This window comes from Cryptomeria japonica, chromosome 1 (assembly GCF_030272615.1).
Source record: "Cryptomeria japonica chromosome 1, Sugi_1.0, whole genome shotgun sequence".
Lineage (NCBI taxonomy): Eukaryota > Viridiplantae > Streptophyta > Pinopsida > Cupressales > Cupressaceae > Cryptomeria > Cryptomeria japonica.
The window spans coordinates 231,416,316-231,437,598 of NC_081405.1; the positions used below are offsets into that span (position 1 = coordinate 231,416,316).

Genomic DNA, 21,283 nt, shown 5'->3' on the forward strand with positions numbered 1-21,283 from the left:
CATCATCTACGACTAAACATCAACAAGCTATAAGTTCATTAAAAACTATGGGAACTACAATAGAAATGATATTTCTATTTAGTTGAGGGACATGCTATAGTATCTATAGATGAAGTCAACAAATTTCTTAGAAACAATTATAATTTCTAGCTTTGTACTATTCTTACAATGGATCGCAAAATGTGATTTGAAAGTCTGATTCATAAAACTAACCAACAATCTAATCTAGAAACTTAACACTATTAAAATTACGGCTTGTGAAAATCTGATATCATCGAGCAATTATACCTCTTATGACTTGTACAAATCTGATATCATCGAATAATTATACCTCTTATGACTTGTGAAAATCTGATATCATTAAGCAATTATTACTCCCTTAGAAGGCCACGGACGGATAAATCACAATATACTCAATTTTTCAATTTCTTAATGCTCACGTGTTGCATGTAGAATCTAGTTTGAGCATACCCCACGCAATTAGTAAAATAAAATAAAGGTCAATATCAGTGGGCCTGAACGACAGTCAAAATAAACTTGCATAGTGGACAACGTCAAGCTTAATTATCATCGTTGACAAACGCATAAACTTTTACCACGTTAAATATGGGCGTCCCTCCCTCCATACGTGCATCTCCCAAGCATTCATTTGAGAGTTTGAGCATTTTCTCTCTTTGTTCGGAGATACAGAGGGCATCCTAATTCAAATTCTCTCCTGCTATTGAATTGCTGAACAATCGAGAAATCTCAATGGAGATTGAAGAAGTAGCAGATGATAGAGTTGCAGAAACGGCACAGCAAATTGTAAGATCTCTTGGTACCTCCGAAAACGAGACCAATGATATGCTCAGAATCCTCTCCAACTTCGACAGCCGCTTATCTTTCATGAGCCCAACCGCGCATGGAAGGAAGGATTTGTTTTCACTCAGTTTTTCCGCAGCAGAGAATCTGATTTCCAAATGGGACATCAATTCTACAAACAAAATTCTGTTCCAGAGCGGTGCAGAAGAAGTCCTTGTGTACATGGACATAGTCGAAAATCTGCAACACTTGATGCAGCATTTGTCCGCCGGCGGCAACGCCTCTGCAGATCTCATCCGTGCTCAGCGACTGATGAAAATGGCGATGGCCCGTCTGGAGAAAGAGTTTCACAAAATTCTGTTATCTAACAGCGAGGCGATCAATCCAGAGCGATGGTTGTCGACATGCCCGTCGGTCCATTCGAGCATAGAGGACAGCGTCTCTAGATCTATCCGCTCCTCCGAAGACGGCAGCGGCCAATTTACGGACAACAGTTCGTTAATTGACAGAATTCTCGAATTCGACACGGTGCCGTTGGACGCCGTGGCGGATTTGAGAAGCATAGCGGAGATCATGGCGAAGACAGGGTACGGGAGGGAATGCGTTCGAGTCTTCGTTCTCAACAGAAAGTCCGTGGTGGAAGAAAGTCTGTACAATCTTGGCGTTGAGAAGGTGAAATTGAGCGATGTGCGGAAAATGAAGTGGGAATTGCTGGATGAAAAGATCAAGAAATGGATTTACACTGCCAAAATCAGCATCCGAGTTGTGTTTTGTAGGGAGAAGCAGCTTTGTGATGATGTGTTTGAGGGGATGAATAAGATGAGAGATGCTTGTTTTGCAGAAATCGCCAAGGAGGCCACAACCAGGCTTCTCGCCTTCGCAGAAGCCGTGGCCGCCACCAGCCGGACGCCCGAAAGGATCTTCAGGGTTCTTGATCTGTATGAAACCCTAACCGATCTGAAACCTGAGCTGGAGGCCATTTACTGTCAAGATATTTTCAGAAGCGTGCATGAATTGGCCGGCGGGATTCTTTTCCGGCTGCGAGAGGCGGCGAAGGGGATGTTAGCAGAATTTGAGAAGGCGCTTGAGAAAGATTATTCCAAGACCCGAATTGCTGGCGGGACTATTCATCCTCTCACCAGATACACAATGAATTATCTCTCTTTTCTATCTGAATACAGGGAAACTTTGATAAATATAACGGCAGATGCGCCGGAGAAGATTACAAAGGATCTCCCTGAGGAATTCGCCATTGATGATGAGCTTCTCGGTCCCTCCGCCCCTTTGTCCATCCGTCTGGGATGGAAGATTTTCCTCCTCTTCTGTAAGCTCGACACAAGATCCGATCTTTACAAAGATGTGGCACTGTCGTATCTGTTTCTCATGAATAATCTTCACTACATAGTCCAGAAAGTGAATGACTCGGAGCTCAAATATATGCTGGGGAAGGAGTGGGTGAGAAAACAGTGGAATAAGGTGAGGCATTATGCAGTGAATTATGAGAGGGCTGTTTGGGGGAAAGTGATGTCGTGTCTAGCAGACCAGGGATCTCTTGCTAATGGCGGCTCTGTCGGCGGGGAGGATTTGAAAGAGAGATTAAAGGATTTCAATTTGGCAATGGAGGAGGTGAAGAAAAGGCATGGCGGATGGGTGGTGCCTGATGTCAGCCTGCGAGAGAAGCTCGTGGCTGCAATCATGGAGCAGTTGATACCAGACTACGCTTCTTTCCTTGAGAGATACAGGACTCGATTTCAAAGCGACTTGTACGTCAAATACACAGCTGAAGAACTGCAAGATTTTGTGTTGGACATGTTCAAAGGCAGTCCGTCGGCCAGATCCATGTGACTGGTTTATTTAAAGTCCTATATTTGTCCCTTTCACAGGCGAGGCCAAAAACCTACAGTGTGAAAAGTTTTTTTAACTAAATATGTTGTAAATTATGACTGGTTAGATGTAAGAAGAGAAAATGTCAATTAAAACTGCCTAAGGTCCATAGGATGACTTGTGGTCCCTAAAAATGGACATTGCACGGTTGACTTTGAAGTAATTTGAAATTATAAATGTTAATATATATAGATAATGTATATTAATGATGGTATTGTTTCATATGTAGAAATAGAGAATTATAAAATATTTTTAATGTAAGAAGTTTAATATTGTCTATTAATGATGAAATTGTTTCATTTCTAGAAATAGAGAACTTGATAAAATATCTTTTATGTAAGAAATTGAATGTTGTCTATTAATAATGAAATTGTTTCATGTATGGACATAGAGAATTGATAAGATATTTTTAATGTAAAAATCAATTGTTATAAATAATATATTAAAGTATTATATTAATATTTGGAGAGTATGTATGTATAATGTGATATAATGATCGGTAGTCTTTAATTTAATGGAACTAAATTAAAAAGTCTATTTTTCTATATGAACTTTTTTTTAATAAAGGGGTAAAAACTTTATTAATAATTAGAAACAAGCATTACATAAGAAACCCAGAACCCCAAGGCTCCAAGAGAGAACTACAAGCAATTAAAGTCATCAACTAGCTTCATAACTATCCATATCCTCAACAATGATTCTATGCAAATCCTGACAGTAATAAGAGGAAAGATGCCCCCAACCCTCAACTTTTCAATCATCACCATGTTCTGAAGCCCACTTAACCAAACAATCACCTGCTCTATTCCATTCACGAGGAATGTGGATGAAAGACACCTTCTCCATCATAACACAAATCTGCACAATCTGGTGAACAACACCTGCTAGCTACCAATTAATCCCACTCACCTTCTGCTCAATCAACAGATTAACAATAATCTGTGAGTCTGACTCGCAAATAACCTTACGCCACCCCAACGCATATGCACGTTCTAGGGCATAGACAAATGATAATCCCTCCATTAAATTATTAGTCTGTTGTCCTTTATGCACTGAAAAGAAGAAAACCACCTCCCCCATATGGTCCCTACCAATACCCCCAATCCCAACAGGACTCAGATTACCACGAGAGGAGCCATCTGTGTTGATGTTTATGAAATCATCTTGAGGGGGCAACCATCTTCCCATCCTTTGAACCTTATTCATAGCATGTCTACCTCTCCTGACATAAGCAGAGATAGGAGACAGCTCCTGCAAACCCAGCCTACTCACAATTTCAACCTCTACTCTATCCAGAGGAAAATTCACCTCACATTTAGCTTCCACTGTCTCTAGGATCATTCCAATTATTCTATTCCACACTTGCTGAGCTATCAGCCTGACTTCCTGAAAGATCCTCCTATTCCTTTCTAACCAGATCTACCAAAGTATGAAAATGGGCCCAATCTGCCACACAATCTCGAGAAAAGAGGAAAAAGTAGGAAGCCTACCCATACTGCTCCAAAACTCCACCAAAGAATCCACATGAACACAAGAGTGTTTCCACACACCCCACCAGTAATGCTAGATTTGCATCGAGAAGGGGCATCTGAATAACAAGTGTGAAGAATCCTCCTCCCCCTTATCACACAGAACACGGATGGAGGGACCATGGAACCCACACTTACAAATATTGTCCCAGGTCAGACATCTATTCAAAGCCAAAGTCCAAGAAAAGCAATTACACTTCGGCAAAGAGAAATTGTTCCAGACATATTTCCACCAATGGACTTCCCTCCCCTCCAATCTACATGACAACAACTCTTGGTACCCACTAACACCATCTCCAACTGCCCACACCTATAAACCGATTTAAAGTTTCTCTCTAGACCACCCTACCTCAAGGAACCTCTAGTAGAGATTCATTAAATTAGGAAACTGATTAATAATGGGAGGGTAGCCATCCCAAGAACCTGACCAAAAAAGCGCCTCTTCCCCCCTCTTACAAATCCAAAAAAGTCCTTCCTTTATCAATGCAACACCTTTCTTAAGAGTACTCCAAATCGTAGAGCCTTTTCCCACAAGTAGATATCTAGGGATTTCCTCCTTCAAAATCCTCTGCATATACTTGTAAGGCAAAATCCTAGCCCAACCTTGATCCTGTTCTACTCACCACCTCCAGTATAATTTTGCCACCAAAGCCACCCCAAATAAAGTAGACTGCCTTAAGCCAATCCCACCCAATAGTTTCAGGCTACACACCAAGTCCCACTTGAGAAGACTCCATTTAGAGGAGGACAAGTTTCTTGCCCATAAGAGTTGCCTTGGCAAAGAATCCAGTTCCTTCATAAACCACATTGGGGCTACTTGGAGCATACACCAATAAATCAGGAGAGCATGAACCACCGACTAGATCAGTTGAACCCACCCCACAAGGGATAGCCATCTGTGTGTCCAAAGTTCAACCTTCCTCTGAAATTTGTTCATAATAAACTACCAAGAGTCCCTAGGAGGATTACCAGCAGAGATAGGAATACTCGGGTAAGTCAAAGGAAGAGAGCTGACTTAGAATCTCAAAATATGAGCAATCCTCAAATGAATAGTTCTAGGTGTGTTGAAGAAGAAGATGGAAGATTTATCCTCATTGATCAATTGGCCAGAAGAAGCAAGATAGATATCCAAGACTTTACACAAATCTATAGCTTCTATGATCCTAGCCAGTCCTATTAGGGCTATATCATCCACAAACTACAAATGAGACTAAGGAGGTATATCATTGCCCCAGGTCCAACCATGAATAATACCCATCCCCACATTGTACTTAATCAATCTCCCCAGACCCTCAACTAGAAGAATAAATAAGTACGGGGAAAGAGGGTCTGCCTAACGAAGACCCATGGAAACACCAAACAACTCAGTATGATCTTCATTAATTAGCACAAAGAATGAGGTAGACGAAACACAACTCATTACCCATTGGATCCATTCAGCAACAAAACCAAAGTCCCTAAGAATCTTCTGGAGGAAGGACCATTGGACTCTATCATAAGCCTTTGCCATATCCAACTTGATAAACATAGATTTTTCTTTAGAAGATACCATAGAATGAATGGTCTCAGTAACTATAACCACCCCATCCAAGATTTGATGACCCTCCAAAAAACCACTTTGCTCCTCAAAAATGAGACTCCCAAGCCATTTCTTCAACCTTTCTGCTATCAGCTTACAAATAATCTTATAAATCACATTACAGAGAGAAATAGGGCGAAATTAACCTAACCGATCAACCCCATCACACTTGGGGATGAGAGAAATGAAAGTCACGTTCAAAGCCTGAAGCATCTGTTTATTCCTCTGGAACTCTTGGACCACCTCCACTAAGTCCAATTTGATAATATCCCATAATTCTTGATAGAATTCAATTGGAAACCCATCCGGTCTAGGAGCTTTCCCCTTCTTCATATGGAAAATAATCTTCTCAAGTTCATCCAAAAAAATAGGTCCCATAAGCTGCTCATTCATCTCCTTAGTAACTAGAGATGGAATACATACAAGAACTTGAGTTTCCTCTTTAGATTCTCCCTGAGATTCCTTAATAAAAAGGGATTGGAAATACTTCATAGACTCCCTATAAATCTCATGCAAAGATAAACATTGCTCACCTCTGTCATTAACAAGAACAGGGATGGAATTACCATGTCTTCTTGCTTTCATTGAATTGAAGAAGAACGCAATATTCTTATCCCTAACTTGAAGCCAATCAATCCAAGCTCTCTGTTTCCAGTATATTTCCTCCCTAAGATCCCACTCTTCTAAATCCTTAACTTCCCTATCTTCCTCCCTAAGCAAGGCTTATGACATTCCATGATCTCTTATCTCTCTTGTAATGCCATTCAGCTCTACTTGAGTAGCTGCCTTAGCATGAAAAATATTACCAAAGCAGTGACAATTCCACCATTTCAGTTGAAACTTAACAAATTATAGTTGTTTGGAAAAAGTGTACATAGCAGTGCCATAGGCTGGCCTCCCTTTCGTTCACCACTCTGCAACATGTACCTACAAAGAAGAGTCTCACAACCACATAAGATAGAATTTGAAAGAAGGAGCGTGAGCAACTCGAGCAGAAGAATACACTAATTTAATGGGCCAGTGGTCCGATCCTCTCCAATCTAAAATTTAAGAGCATGTGGCTCACCCCCCACCAACCCAAAAACTAGAAACTAGAAAGAGATCCAGGCTCTCTGCAATCTAATACTCCCCTATCCTCCAGTTGTTCCAAGTGAATAAACCAAAACTGGGCTTGATGTCAACAAGATTCAAGGCCGATATGCTATCCCGAAGAAGGATGGGAGAAGGCTCCAACCTCATAACACCACCCTTTCTCACACAGCTCTAAGATAGCATTGAAATCACCCGCCATGATCCACGGATGGAAAGGAAATAACCCACACATAAAAGTAATATGAGACCACAATGTCTTCTTACCATGAAGATCAGTGGGGGCATAGATATTAGTAAGCAAGATATATTCCCCAGTCTCAAGACTAGAAGCAATCCTAGATAAAGATGATCTAGAAGAAACCCACCATATAGGACGAATCCTGAAGGGGTTCAAAAGGCAATCCACACCTCCAGACCAAACATACTTTCCACAGATAATTTAGTTTCCTACAAGAAAATGACATCAGGTGAATGAATTCTTATCAATTCCTGAACAACTTTTTATCGAGGGCCATTGTTCAAGCCCCTAACATTTCATGATAGCACAATCATTTCGGGGGATTAGAAAAATGAGAATCCAGAGTCTTAACTGACCTTGACTCAACCAAATTCTTCCCCATCAATTTGATCTTATCTAAGTCCTTCTTTCTGCCAGCCTTTGATAGATTCTGCAATGTTCCTTTTTTAATGTCCTTCTGAAGAAGACCCAGATGCAAAGAAATATTATTAATTTTAAACCCAATAAAGTCTAATTTATGTGCTATAGGAGAAACATCCCCAACAACCATCTTCGCTTTAGCACAAGAGATGGATCCCTCTTGAGCCACTATCTACTAATCCATATCCATTTGTTGACTCTCAACCTCCTGCTGAGCTTGGGTAGTATCCAAGTTCACACTATTAGGTACCAACCCCACTGCACTTTGATCCAAAAGAAGCATCCCCAGATCCACCTCCTACATGCTAATATCATCCAAGGATTCAAATCTGTTAAAGGTATCCTCCTCTTATCTCTCCTACAAAGTCCTCTTTTGACCCTAGTTCCTATTCCTTGTCTTAACTGGGATGAAACCATCATCACCCACAACCTCACTAGATAAGGAATATTTTCCTTTATCATCTCCATCAAGGTTACGGGAGGGCTATTGAGGCTGATGTTCAACTGGTTTAGACCTAGGCCACTTGCACTACATACTCATGACATAGACGACATCAAAAGGGTAAAGTCTCATAATCAGGTTGTTGGACCTAAGAATAAGGCCCACACACATATCTGTAGCATTCGAAAAAGGCTTACTAAGATAAATTTCAACACATATACGAGAAAAAGTCATTACCTTTCTCCCCAAGGTTTGCGTTGAAGATCCAATAGGTTTCCCAAGCAACAAAGCTAGCATTCGCAACACATCCTCCCAACAATATTCCACTAGAAATTGAGGTAATCGAACCCACACCAGGACATGATATGGGAGCTCCTCTGAAGGGTTAAAACCTACGTGCTAGGGTTTAATGAACAACCCCACCTAGTTATAAAAATACGGGCCTCCCTCAAAGATCCTATTATGATCATCCATGCAATTAAAAGTGACCATGAAGTAATTGTTTGCCAATAACATAATATCCATTTCCCCTTCAGGTGCCCAAGTCCTCTGAGCCCACTTCTCCAAAAAATGCAAGGAAATCCTCATCCCCCAAAATATACAGTATAACAAATTCTTTGAAAAATATTCAACATCCTCAGCTATCAACTCTGGTGGAGTAACCAATTTTGGCCTCTCTTTGCACCTCTCAAGATAGCCATTAACCTTCAAAATTTGATATCTATTGGACATGCCAGCTCTAGCAAGCTTCGAATCCAAAGCAAAAAGATTATTATCAAATATCTTAACACCTTGATTCATGGATCTCAAGCCCAAAGATTCTCAAAAATCCAAGCCAGGAGACACCCCCGAGGCCTCCTCTCGAGAACTAGCCATCATGATCGCTTACAAAACCCACTCCTTAAATAAATGTGGAGAGGGAACCCAACTCCCCCAAAACACCTGCTACACTCTCCTCTCTAACTCCTCCCAAACAAGGGCATGGGCCCAAGCCCACCACACCCCACGAAGACCACACACATGCTGCAGCTAAAACAACACAAAACACACTCCACGAAAGCACTCCATCCTTGGGCCACCTCCTTCACCAAATGAGCCAACAAACAACGACACCCCTCCCAACAAGACCAGACGCGACCCTCCCCCCTGCACACAACAAGCATAAGCTTCTTATGGGATAGGCCTCAGATGCCTTAGCTCGACACCTGCAAGCCCCGCACACGCCATCAAAAATCCCCCTGGATCTTGATTCATGTTCCATGTTGTTGAAGACTTCATGAAACCCTAATTCCATGTGGCTTTCTATATGATTTAAGAAATAATAATTACTCAAATTAATTAATTAAATTTGTATTTGATGATTCAATAGATAAATTTGGTAAGTCTTTAGTATGTTTAATATGTATGCATAAAAAAATATGGATTTTTTTTAAGATTGTAAATTCTTTACTGTGACCAATGACATTGGTGCAACACATCAAGTCAGGTCCCCAACTCCCAAAAAATATGGATTATCTATTTGATGTAAAATGTCTAGATTAATTTTAAATAAGATAAAAATATATCAATTATTTGTTATAAAAGATATAATTATCTAGTTTTCAATTATTAAAGTGATAAGTATTGGTGTGTAAAGGTACTTTAACAAATTGCTTAAGTTTTATCTAGTTGACCTATTCATGCTACACTTAAACTCATATAGAGGTTATTTAGATTTTTGTCTCACCCCACATGTACATAAAATGTGTCCTCACACTTATCTCAACGGAATCCACATATGTCACATCTTGGAAGGGTAGTCAAAATTATAGTCCTACCATCTCACCTTCTCATCCTTTCCTTTCTATACAAGGTATCTATTGCATTTTTGTATACAAAATATTTTGATTATTGTATGCTAGTTATTTGAATTTTTTATTTATGCAATTCAGTTTGTGAAAGTTCTTGTCTTCTTGCAAGTGGTCTTGACTACTTCAACATTAAGTTCATTCAAGCATTTACTATCATTTAAGTTTTTTTAAAGAAATATACATATATTGATTGGACCATTACAAATTCATGTTTTAGAATTGTAAAAATGCTTCTTTAGTTGAGTGTTAGAATGAAACTAAATATATTTTCAAAGGCAGGTGAAAAAACATTTTAGAAGCATTGTAGTAGTCCACTTTTTTTTTTTGAGACATGAACCTAGAGAAAATGACTTGTGATTCATATTATTCCTAGTTGACATAAGGAGATTTAGTTCCAATTTGTTTGATTCTTTTCACATTGAATTTGTTTAGTGTACATAATAGCTACCTATTTTTTTGTATATGTATATTTAGATACTTATTTAATTATATCATTTATCAAAAAATTACAGATTTTAAAAATATAGGTAAATTCCAAAATATGTTAAAATATATTTTAAATTAAAAATTATCTAACTTAAACTTAATAGATAATATTAAACTTAAGTAGGATATTGTCTTTCTTTTAATGAGTTAAGGTTATATATGCATCCAAATATGTATATATTTCAATACAAAATATGTTTTGTGCTTTCAGCCTATTCATGATCATTTATGAAGGACTATATATAGTTTTCATTACCGACTAAATTTAATGCCAATTAATACCCATAATCTTAAACACATTATCTTGAACGGAATATGAAATATATATTTATGTTTGAATGCATAAATACAATGATATGAAGATATGATCACCATCTCATAAAAGTGATATTATTAGCTTCTTTCTTTCACATATCTTTCTAATTAGCATTTTTATAACCGACCTTAAAATTATAAATAATCACAAGTTTAAGCACATTATCTTATGATAGGCGAGAAATGTTTTTCAATTCATAAAATTTATTGAAACCTGAAATCTATAATATTAATAATATTTCTCTGATTGTAAATAAATTGTTAAAAAAATCAAATAAATATTTTAATATATTGAAAAATTAGATCTCAATTTTTTATTTTTTTTAATAATTTATCATCAAAACTATTTTTTATAATAATTTCAAAGATTATATAAAATTCTAAAATATTTGTAGTATCCATTCACATGCATCATGTTCTATTTTATATAAATAGAATAATATACACTTTAATATCATACTAATTTTAAAGATCATATAAAATCTAATATAATTTACTATTTCCTTTCACAATGAATCATGTTCATTAATTTAATATAAAAATGTATCATTAATTGAAATTTAAAATAAATGACGAATCATGTTCTGTTTTATATTAAATTTTTGACATTAAAAACAATTTAAACAATATATCAAGTATAGTGATTGCACATTTGTTTTCATCTTCTGTCATAGCGTAGGAAAATAAAACAATTGTTGGATGCGTGTCAAAGTGAAAAGATAAAGAAAGCAATGGATAACAGAATTGCTGACAATGACAGTGACAGAATTGCTGACAATGACAGTGACAGAATTGCTGACAATGACAATGACAGAATTGCTGACAATGAATCTTCTGTCATAGTGTAGAAAAAGCTCAACTCAAGCTTGAAAATTTGTTGGATGCGTGTCAAAGTGAAAGATAGAGAAAGCAATGTATAACAGAGTTACTAACAATGAGAATGACATGAATGTCTCCTACATTTGTTCCATCACATTAATTTCCTGAAATCCATCTATATATTTTTAAGAAAAAATATAAAATATAAAATTGTTTCACGTGCGGAAAAGGTAAATGCAGATGCGCTTTTGTTGGGTTGACTTCACATTTGTTTGAATCTCCAATCGAATTTTTTTAATAGCTATTTCGTTTACTTTTTAAATTGTGACATAGTGTGATCGATACTATATTCGAAGGATGATTTCTTGGGGAAGCCGTGTATAATATTGGAATTTTGTATATTTCCATGAAACATTTCAATTTTGTAATGAAATATTATTTAAATGGATTAAGATTACTAGGTTCAATGAAAAAGGTTATTAGATATTAATTAATTATTAATTTTTTAAAATATTATCAATATTTTTTTTAAGTCGAGAAAATTTAGTAGATGGGTGTATTTTAATAGTTATTATGAGATTGTTTATTATTTGTTGTTATGAAAATAGATATTATTTATAAAGTAAAATATTTGTAATCATTATGTTTATAGCAACTTATATTAAAGAAACAATAAATTGTATGTTTATACATAAGGTGATTCATAATACATTTTCATGTACATATATTTCAATTTTAATTTTTTAAGGGTCTATTATTGAACAATTCAACAAGGATCTAGTCAATGTGATCGTATCATTGATGATCATAACTACAAACAACAACTTTGAGCTCTTAATCCACTTAAAAATGTGTGCTAAACTTTTCATTAATATTTTATCTTGAGGGATGCAAATTTAGGATGCATAACTGCTAGTTCTTCACCCCTATCTCAATAAATTTGTGAAATTAAAATATTCTTATTTATAGTTGTGAAGGAAAATAAATATTTTTTTAAGATTAATCTAGGATAATCAAATGAAATGCACATACAAATAATTAAGAGTAACATGCATTATTTTGAGATGAAGTGTGCTATATTTGTAGTTGAGATTTTTTAAAATGATGTAAACTAGTGGTTTTTGAGATTTCATGTGCAGATTATATGTATATATATGCACAAGCACAAGCACATGCACATGCACATGCACATGCACATACACATACACATACACATATCTTATTTTTCTATAATTAACAATATTCTTTTAATAGGTGATATTTATTTAATAATGTATTTTTTTTTTTCAAAAATGATAAAATCATAAATTCTTGAATATAGATTGATAGCAAAAATATCTAACTTGAAAATTTTCATTATTTTTTTTGTTGTATATTTATATCTATTATAAGTCTATATAAGAAAAAAAAATGACCATTGATACTTATAGATTATGTAGTACTTTGGAAAAATGAGAACTATCAATCGAAATCAATGAAACTAATCACCAATAATAAATATAAATTTTGCAAATTAAAGTTTCTTTATATGACATTTTTTGGGAAAGTGTGTTGAATATGCAAAAGAGTGAAAAAATATTTTTTAATATAGATTATATTGTATCAATTGAAATAAGTTGACAATATATATATGCATAGTGTTATACAATAGTTGGTAGCACATAAACTTATTAATCCAATATTCACATTTAAATGTCTCTAAGTTTAATAGTAATTGTTGTTGCACTTTTATATTTTGTTCTACTTTCTATTATCTTTTATTCTACTTCTCTTTGTGATATTTGAAATGCATAAAATAACAAGATTGATACAATATGCACACAAATACATATACATATATTTGTAGTTGAGATTTTTTAAAATGATGTGAACTAGTGATTTTTGAGATTTCATGTGCAGATTATATGTATATGTATACACATACACATGCACATGCACATGCACATACACATACACATACACATATCTTATTTTTCTATAATTAACAATATTCTTTTAAACGGTGACATTTATTGAATAATGTATTTTTTTTTCAAAAATGATAAAATCATAAACTCTTGAATATAGATTGATAACACAAATGTCTAACTTGAGAATTTTCATTATTTTTTGTTGTTGTATATTTATATCTATTTTAAGTCTATATAAGAAAAAAAAATGACCATTGATACTTATAGATTTTGTAGTACTTGTGAAAAATGAGAACTATCAATCAAAATTAATGAAACTAATCATCAATAATAAATATAAATTTTGCAAATTAAAGTTTCTTTATATGACATTTTTTGGGAAAGTGTGTTGAATATGCAAAAGAGTGAAGAAATATTTTTTAATATAGATTATATTGTATCAATTGAAATAAGTTGACAATATAAATATGCATAGTGTTATATAGCAGTTGGTAGCACATAAACTTATTAATCAAATATTCACATTTAAATGTCTCTAAGTATTATAATAACTGTTGTTGCACTTTTATATTTTCTTCTACTTTCTATTATCTTTTATTCTAATTCTCTTTGTGATATTTGAAATGCATAAAATAACAAGATAGAAAATTAATATCTAATAAATTCAAAAACATTTAAACCATCTCTATCATTTTGATTACAATTTGGTTACACTAGAAATGACAAACTATATAGAGATGTTTTAGTCAACAATTATTGAATAAAAAATATTCTTTTTATATCAATCTATTAAAATTAGACAAACTAAGAAAATGTATTTTTTTCATTTTGAACTGTGTAAGACATAAATATAGACATATGAATTCAAAATAAGAAAATGTATTTTTTTCATTTTGAACTCATCCATTAAAACATATTCAGACAAATAAGGAATGATCCAGATAGGATATAAGACCACAGTCAACCGAAAACCAAACTAGTTGACAATACTGAACTTAGAATATCATAACTTCACTTGCCAGTCAAAGCATCACTAGAAAATAGAATTGGAACACTAAACAAACCAAATGAAATGTCCTCCAAGCCACAATACTTGAATCCACAAACTAGACAACTACCAAGCATTCTTTGGACTATTTCTAATAGAGAACTAGATGAGGTGAAAAATGATGATGATAAACTATTGCAAAACCATAAAGATCCAACCACAAACAATCCTAGTTCTACAATAAAACATTCACCATACACCAATGAAGAAACCTAAGAACATGCAAATTAACAAATTGAAACAATAATACCATTCACATGCCAAGTAGGGTTTGATCTCCATTGTCTCCTATCTCCATTGATCTTGTTTGATATATTTTCTCTCACATTTTGCATTGTACCCAAGAGCCCAAAAAAGAATGGATTGTGGTTGTGAAGTCACTTGATTGCTTGAAAGTGTTAGGTTATTGATTAGACACATTAGGATTAGAAAGAGAGAAATAATCCTCTTATATAAAAGACACTTTAGAAAATGGAGGGATAGGGTTAAGAGGTTAAAAGATAAATGGTCAATAAATCTAGTATGGTGAGAGGTATGCCACAACTTGTTAAACCAGACAATGTGTTATGTAAAGAATTTCACTTGGGTAAGATGACTACTACTTCTTTTAAGAGAAAATCTTTTTCTTTGGAGCATATTCTTGATTTGGTGCACACTAACTTATGTGGTCCTATGAGGACTAGAAGTTTTTATGGTGACAAGTATTTCATGATATTTACTGATGATTTTTTTAGAATGATGTGGGTTAATTTTCTAAAGGAAAAGTCAGAAGCTTTCAACAAGTTCAAGGAATTCAAGGCCTTAGTTGAAAAGGAAACCAGTGAGAATATTAAGTGCTTGAGATATGACCGGGGTGGAGAGTTTACACAAGATGATTTTGTTAGATATCGTGATGAAAATGAAATAAAGAGGTAGTTATCTAGTCCAAGGACACCACAACAAAATTGTATTCCAGAAAGGGGAAACAAAACCATTGTTGAAGCAATTAGGACTATGCTAATACATGGAGATGTACCTAAGATGTTTTGGAGAGAAGCTATCAGTACTGTTGTTTACATATTGAACTGGGTACTGATGAAGAAAGGTAATGATAAAATGCCTTATGAGCTATGGTATGGTAAAAATTCTAATGTCAATTACTTCAAAGTTTTTGGTAGTAGTTGTTTTATAAAAAGGGATGATTATACTGGTAAATTTGATGCTAAAAGTGATGAGGGAACATTTCTTGGCTACTCTACCAAGAGTAAAGCTTTCAAGTGTTACAAAAAAAGGACAAAGAAGATTGTGGAGAGTGTAAATGTTAAAGCTAATGATACTGGTAAATCTGATCCAACAGATGATGAACAAAAACTTGTGTTTATTGAACCAGATGTGCAGAAAGATGTTGAGTAGAATAGTGGAGATGAAGATGCTCAACTAGTAGATGAAGAAAATGAAGAACAAGAAGAGGCTATTGCACTAGAATAGGTAATTCCTAGATATGTAAGGTTAAATCATTTTGAAGACCAGATCATAGGTGACAAGAATGCTGGAGTACACACAAGAATAAAAATCAGAGAAACCTCTTGTCTGATTTCTATAGTTGAACCGAAGACAGTTAGAGAAACTCTTAAGGATGATTAATGGTTAAATGCAATGGATGAAGAACTTGATCAGATTGAGAAAAACAACACATGGTCACTTGTTCCTAGACCTGATGATAAAAATATAATTGGTACAAAGTGGGTATTTAGAAAAAAGTTGGATGGAGATGGAGAAGTTGTTAGAAACAAAGCAAGACTAGTATACAAAGGGTATCCACAAGAAGAAGGTGAAGACTATGGAGAGACCTTTGCACTGATCGCTAAGCTTGAAGGAGTTAGGATGCTACTTGCATTTGCAACATTTAAAGGTTTTAAAGTTTATCAAATGGATGTTAAGTTAGCATTGGTATTCTTGAAGAAGAGGTGTATATTGAACAATCAGATGGGTTTGCATTGTCATAAGATAAGGATATAGTATGCAAACTACATAAGGCATTATATGGATTGAAGCAAGCACCAAGGATATGGTTTGAAAGAATTCATGCACATCTAATAAAGATAGAATTCCAGAGAACCAATGAGGATAGCAATATTTATTTGAAGACTGGAGGAGACAAGATGTTGATTGCAGAAGTATTTGTTGACGACATTATATTTGGAGGAAATGATGATATGAGTATGACTTTTGCAAATGAGATGAAATAATTTTAGATGTGTCTTATAGGTGAGATAAAAAATTTCATTGGATTGTAGGTCCAACAACTAAAAGGTGGTATTTTTATCTGTCAGTCTAAGTATGTTAAAGAAGTGTTAAAGAAATTTGGAATGGAGGACTCTAAACTGGTTGGAACACCTATGGTTATTGGCTACGGATTGTTAAAAGAGGATGATTCACCCTCTGTAGATGAGAAGGAATACATGTCCATGATTGGGAAATTGCATTATGTTGTTCATAGTAGACTAGATATTGCCTATGCAATTGGTTTAGTAGCAAGATTTTAGAAGAGCCCTAAGGAGACACATATGATAGTAGTAAAGAGGATATTCAGATATATTAGAGGGACAGTTGATTATGGAATATGGTATCCATACATAGGCAATTTTTCTTTGCAGGTATTCACTGATTCTAATTGGGAAGGGAATATGGATGACCGGAAGAGCACAACCGGTGGCACATTCTTTCTAGGTAGTAGACTAGTAGCTTGAACCAGTAAGAAAAAAACTCATATTTCTTAGTCTGCAGCAGAAGCAAAATATGTAGCTGCATCAATGAATTGTACACAAGCTATATGGATGAGACATGTCTTGGAAGATTTCAAGAAGGATATGACATAACTGATGATCATACATTGTGATAACACTAGTGCTATAAACATATCCAAGAATCCGATACTGCATGCAAGGACTAAACATATTGAGTTGAAGTATCACTTTCTAAGAGAAAGAGTTCAGGAAAAGAAAGTGAGATTGGCACATGTGTCAAGTAAAGAGCAGTTGGCAGATATATTCACTAATTTGTTACCTAAGGCTACCTTTGAATATATCAAAGGTAAGTTAGGGGTTATACACCTACCCAAGATCAACTAGGATGGTGGTGAAGCATTAATCTAGTGGAATTCTTGAATATCTTTCTTTATGGATTGATGACAAGTGAGCTACTCCACAAGGGGAGCAACTAAGATGTGACAAGCAGAATTGACGATAGAAGATGCCTTTGCACCTTTGGCATTGCTATCAAAGGGAGAGAAGAAATATAGTAGGGGGAGAAGAGCAATAAAGAGAAAATGAGTAGAACTGATGTCTGGGACAGTGATGACCAACAAACATGACAAGTTTCATGATGAGATTTTGATGTTGTATTTTTTGGTGTTTCCATCAATGCTTAAGGGGGAGATTGTTGGCATGTTGGCATAACTGATGGAGATGATGGTGTACCAGTAAATGATTGTTGGTGATGATATATTAAAGGACTGTTGGTGATGATATATTGATGGACTGTTTGTGATGATATATTTATGATATGATGCTTGATGATCAGTTATTTGTGTTGACATTAAAGGGAACCATATTTGTCCATGTGTGTTTATGTCTTTAAGTCTATCAGTTAAGTCTAACTTGTAATGGATTGAAATGATTTGAGTTGGAAAGCAAAATTGTCAAGTGACAGTGAACCGATAAGAAGGAACAAAGAAGGTGATGGTTGCGGTAGTGATCCGTATTGAGTCAGGTGTTGTGGTTTGGAATGCATGCTTATGACATCATAGTGAGTCTATAATATGAACCACATCATGTTTGGAAAACTGAAATTCATGTTTGCATTTAATTATTGTATAATTAGCCAGGGTTTTAGAACTGGTATCAAGATCTTTTCACCAGTGATGTTATATGGTTTGGTGGTGATTCTTTTCATGTTCATAAGTTGATGATGATGTTTCAAAATCTGTATGAAGAGATAAGATGTTGGTTTGGCACGTTTAAGGATAAAATTTCTTGGGAAGTAGTGAAGTGCTTAGTAGAATGTGATAAGGGTTTGACAACTTATCAAATCGATGTGCGATGATGAGTTATGATCATTCAATGGTTGTAATTATCTTGAAAATTATTTTAATGATCAGTATAATAAATTGTAATGATTTATAATGATCTGATATGATCTATGAGGTAGATTCATTGTAGATTAGGGTTTTGTAACTAAACTAATTGTAAAGGTTATTTAGGTCAAGTTTTAGAAGGTTTATCATGTCAGTGATTAGAGAAGTGTGTGTGTGCCGAACTAGATAGAGATGTCTGCATGAGTGAAGCAGATTGGAGCTAAAGTGGATCTCTATTAGCAAGCAGAGAGTGCATTGATCAGATCATTTATCTGTTGTTTCCTAACAGTTGTAGCAACATTTAAATCCCTTAACTAGGTAGGTCTTAATAGGCCTAATCTTGTAAATCCCTTCATCGAGTGGCCCATTAAGCTGGGTTTAAATCCTTCAGAGAGGTTACTCCTAACATGGTAAAGCTCCTAACATACCTTGACTGGGTGACTCCTAATAGGGTCTGCTCCTAACCAGGAATTTTTGTAAAGCTCCTAACCGGGCTAGGCTCCTAATAGGGCACATTCCGAAAGAGTGCAAATTTTGTGGCTACCAATTCCCATCGTGGTTTTTCCCATTTGGGTTTCCACGTGAAAAATCCTTGTGTTCATGTTGTGGATGGATTGTTAAGTTGTTCATTTGATGTCTTTACTATATTTTCTTTATGATGAACACTTAAGTTGCTACAAGTAATTTTTTGGTAAATCTGCATTAAGTGATTGATTAAGTTGATGCTAGTATTGGTTATGAATTGTTTTGTGAAGTATTGTGCAAATTGGACAAAAGTTTCAGTTTATCCTTATTACTGATTCACCCCCCCCCCCTCTCTCAGTAATAATCGGATTCTCACAATAACAATTAGCATTCATCCTCTTGCACCAAAATATCCTCACAAGTAGAAGGAATCTTGGGAGAGGGATCGACAAAGAAAGAACTCACTTTCACATGCTTGTACAAGAGCTTCTTGAAGCTTCTTAACAAAGTTGGAAAGGGGTAGAATAAAGGAAAATAAAAAAGTTTAGTTTGAATTAGAGATATAGACAAGTTGTCCAAAGGATGCGTATATCTCTTTTGATGGCATAGAATGGGGTTCGAGACAACACCGCATAATTTTTTTTGGGAAGAAGGGGAAAGATTAGAAACTATCCTTTTTTTTAGGGGTATATCGAGTGCTTGAAGGAATGATAAAGAATGATTTAAAAATAATGCAAAAGTAGTGTTCATGTTGGGTTCACCAAAATGTAGAGGATAAGATTTGTTACTCTTGAAGTGATTTCCATGTGGTGTACTAGTGTCTAGGCAAATCATTCTAAAACATGACAAGTAGCAGGAGAAACACGTGGTTAACATGAAACAAAAGATGAAGGATAGCTACTGAAAAGATGTCTTGAGCATCTTGAGAGGAAAAAGGGCTGATGCAAGGGCTAAAATGAGCCTACTTAAATGCTAGGGGAATGGACACACAAAATTGTTTATGGAATTGCATAGGGCTATGCAATTTTCTACTCTACACACATTTTCTCCTTTAATCATTGAAATGCTCTGACCAACAATACTGGGGGTATCAAATTTTCGTTTGACATTTTCCAAAGTAGTGGAGACCTCCCCGTATGGCTCCATTCTTAGAAAAAAGTTGGAAAGAGGACTGCAATAACGTATGGGTGTTAATGGTTTTTTTTCTTGTTTTTTTAGCTTTTATGTGTGGATGCTTGTAGAAAAAGTTGTCGTAGCATTTAGAGGTGCAGATTTTGAATTTGCAGAGGTTTTTTTTTTGGTTTTGGGATAGGATTTGGTTTTTGGGGATATTATTTTTGGTTGGGAGTTCAAGGTTCCAGTAGAGGGGGAAAACTCCAAATTTAAATAAAAGAGAAGACTAGAAGCAATTTTGCTTTGTTGCTGATAAAACAATATGTTTGTAAGTCTGAGATTAGATTACATTAGATTTGGGGACTATATTCATCAGTCCATAGGTTGCAACCTCACCTATTGTAGATTTGTAGAGATAGCGTCTCATTGTTGAGAATGTTGAATGAAGATATTGAATTCTAATTTGCAGATTTATATTTATATTTACTTAGCCATTTCAATTGCATTGAGTTTTGTCTCTATGTGAAGATTTGTCATTGAATTCTCTGCATCATTTCTTAGCTACAAACTCCTATGGTAGTGGCTTAACTAAACTATGGCAATTGGGTTGTTGCATCTTTTCTAAGATCTATCTCTTTTGGATCTTCAACAATAACTTTAACCCAAGTTCCATGATCTTTTTCTCTGATATCACTTTTTAGAATCTAAATTAGACAATAAATAATATTGTAGTATTAAAATATAAATTAGACAATAAACAATTATGATTAACATATAAACATAAATTTTTTTATTCAACTTAAAAAGTAAAATAGATTACATTTTGCCTCAATATAAAGATCTTATATATCAGTTGCTGAATACAAATCAGTCTTACTCTTTGAATTGGCAAAATAACTTTTCATAGAGATCCTACCATCTAAAAATGGATAGTATATTAGAATTATTTTTCCCAATTTTTTAATTTATTTGTAAAGCAAAAAAACTGTCTTAAAGAGAATAGAAACTAGGCATGGCATTTGTTATCCTGTTATCTTCCATTACATGCTATCCTCCATTATATGTTATCATGTTATCTTGTTATCCTGGCATATGTTATCTTGTTATTTTTTGCGTGACGTCTTATTAAATGATCGGAGCTTCGAGACAATTACATCAATTGTAGTTCTTGCATTTTT

At 34.9% G+C, this 21,283-nt stretch overlaps 1 protein-coding gene across 1 annotated transcript; it reads left to right on the forward strand.

The window, feature by feature from the left end:
• The first annotated feature begins 644 nt into the window (after positions 1–644).
• Positions 645–2,861, forward strand: LOC131035363 (exocyst complex component EXO70A1). Its single transcript, XM_057967036.2, has one exon. It carries the CDS (start codon positions 751–753, stop codon positions 2,644–2,646), a length of 1,896 nt encoding a protein of 631 aa, XP_057823019.1. The 5' UTR covers positions 645–750; the 3' UTR covers positions 2,647–2,861.
• The last annotated feature ends 18,422 nt before the right edge of the window (positions 2,862–21,283 follow it).

Excerpts from the sequence above, each read along its gene's own strand:
- LOC131035363 (XM_057967036.2), top strand. The coding sequence starts at position 751 with ATGGAGATTGAAGAAGTAGCAGATGATAGAGTTGCAGAAACGGCACAG.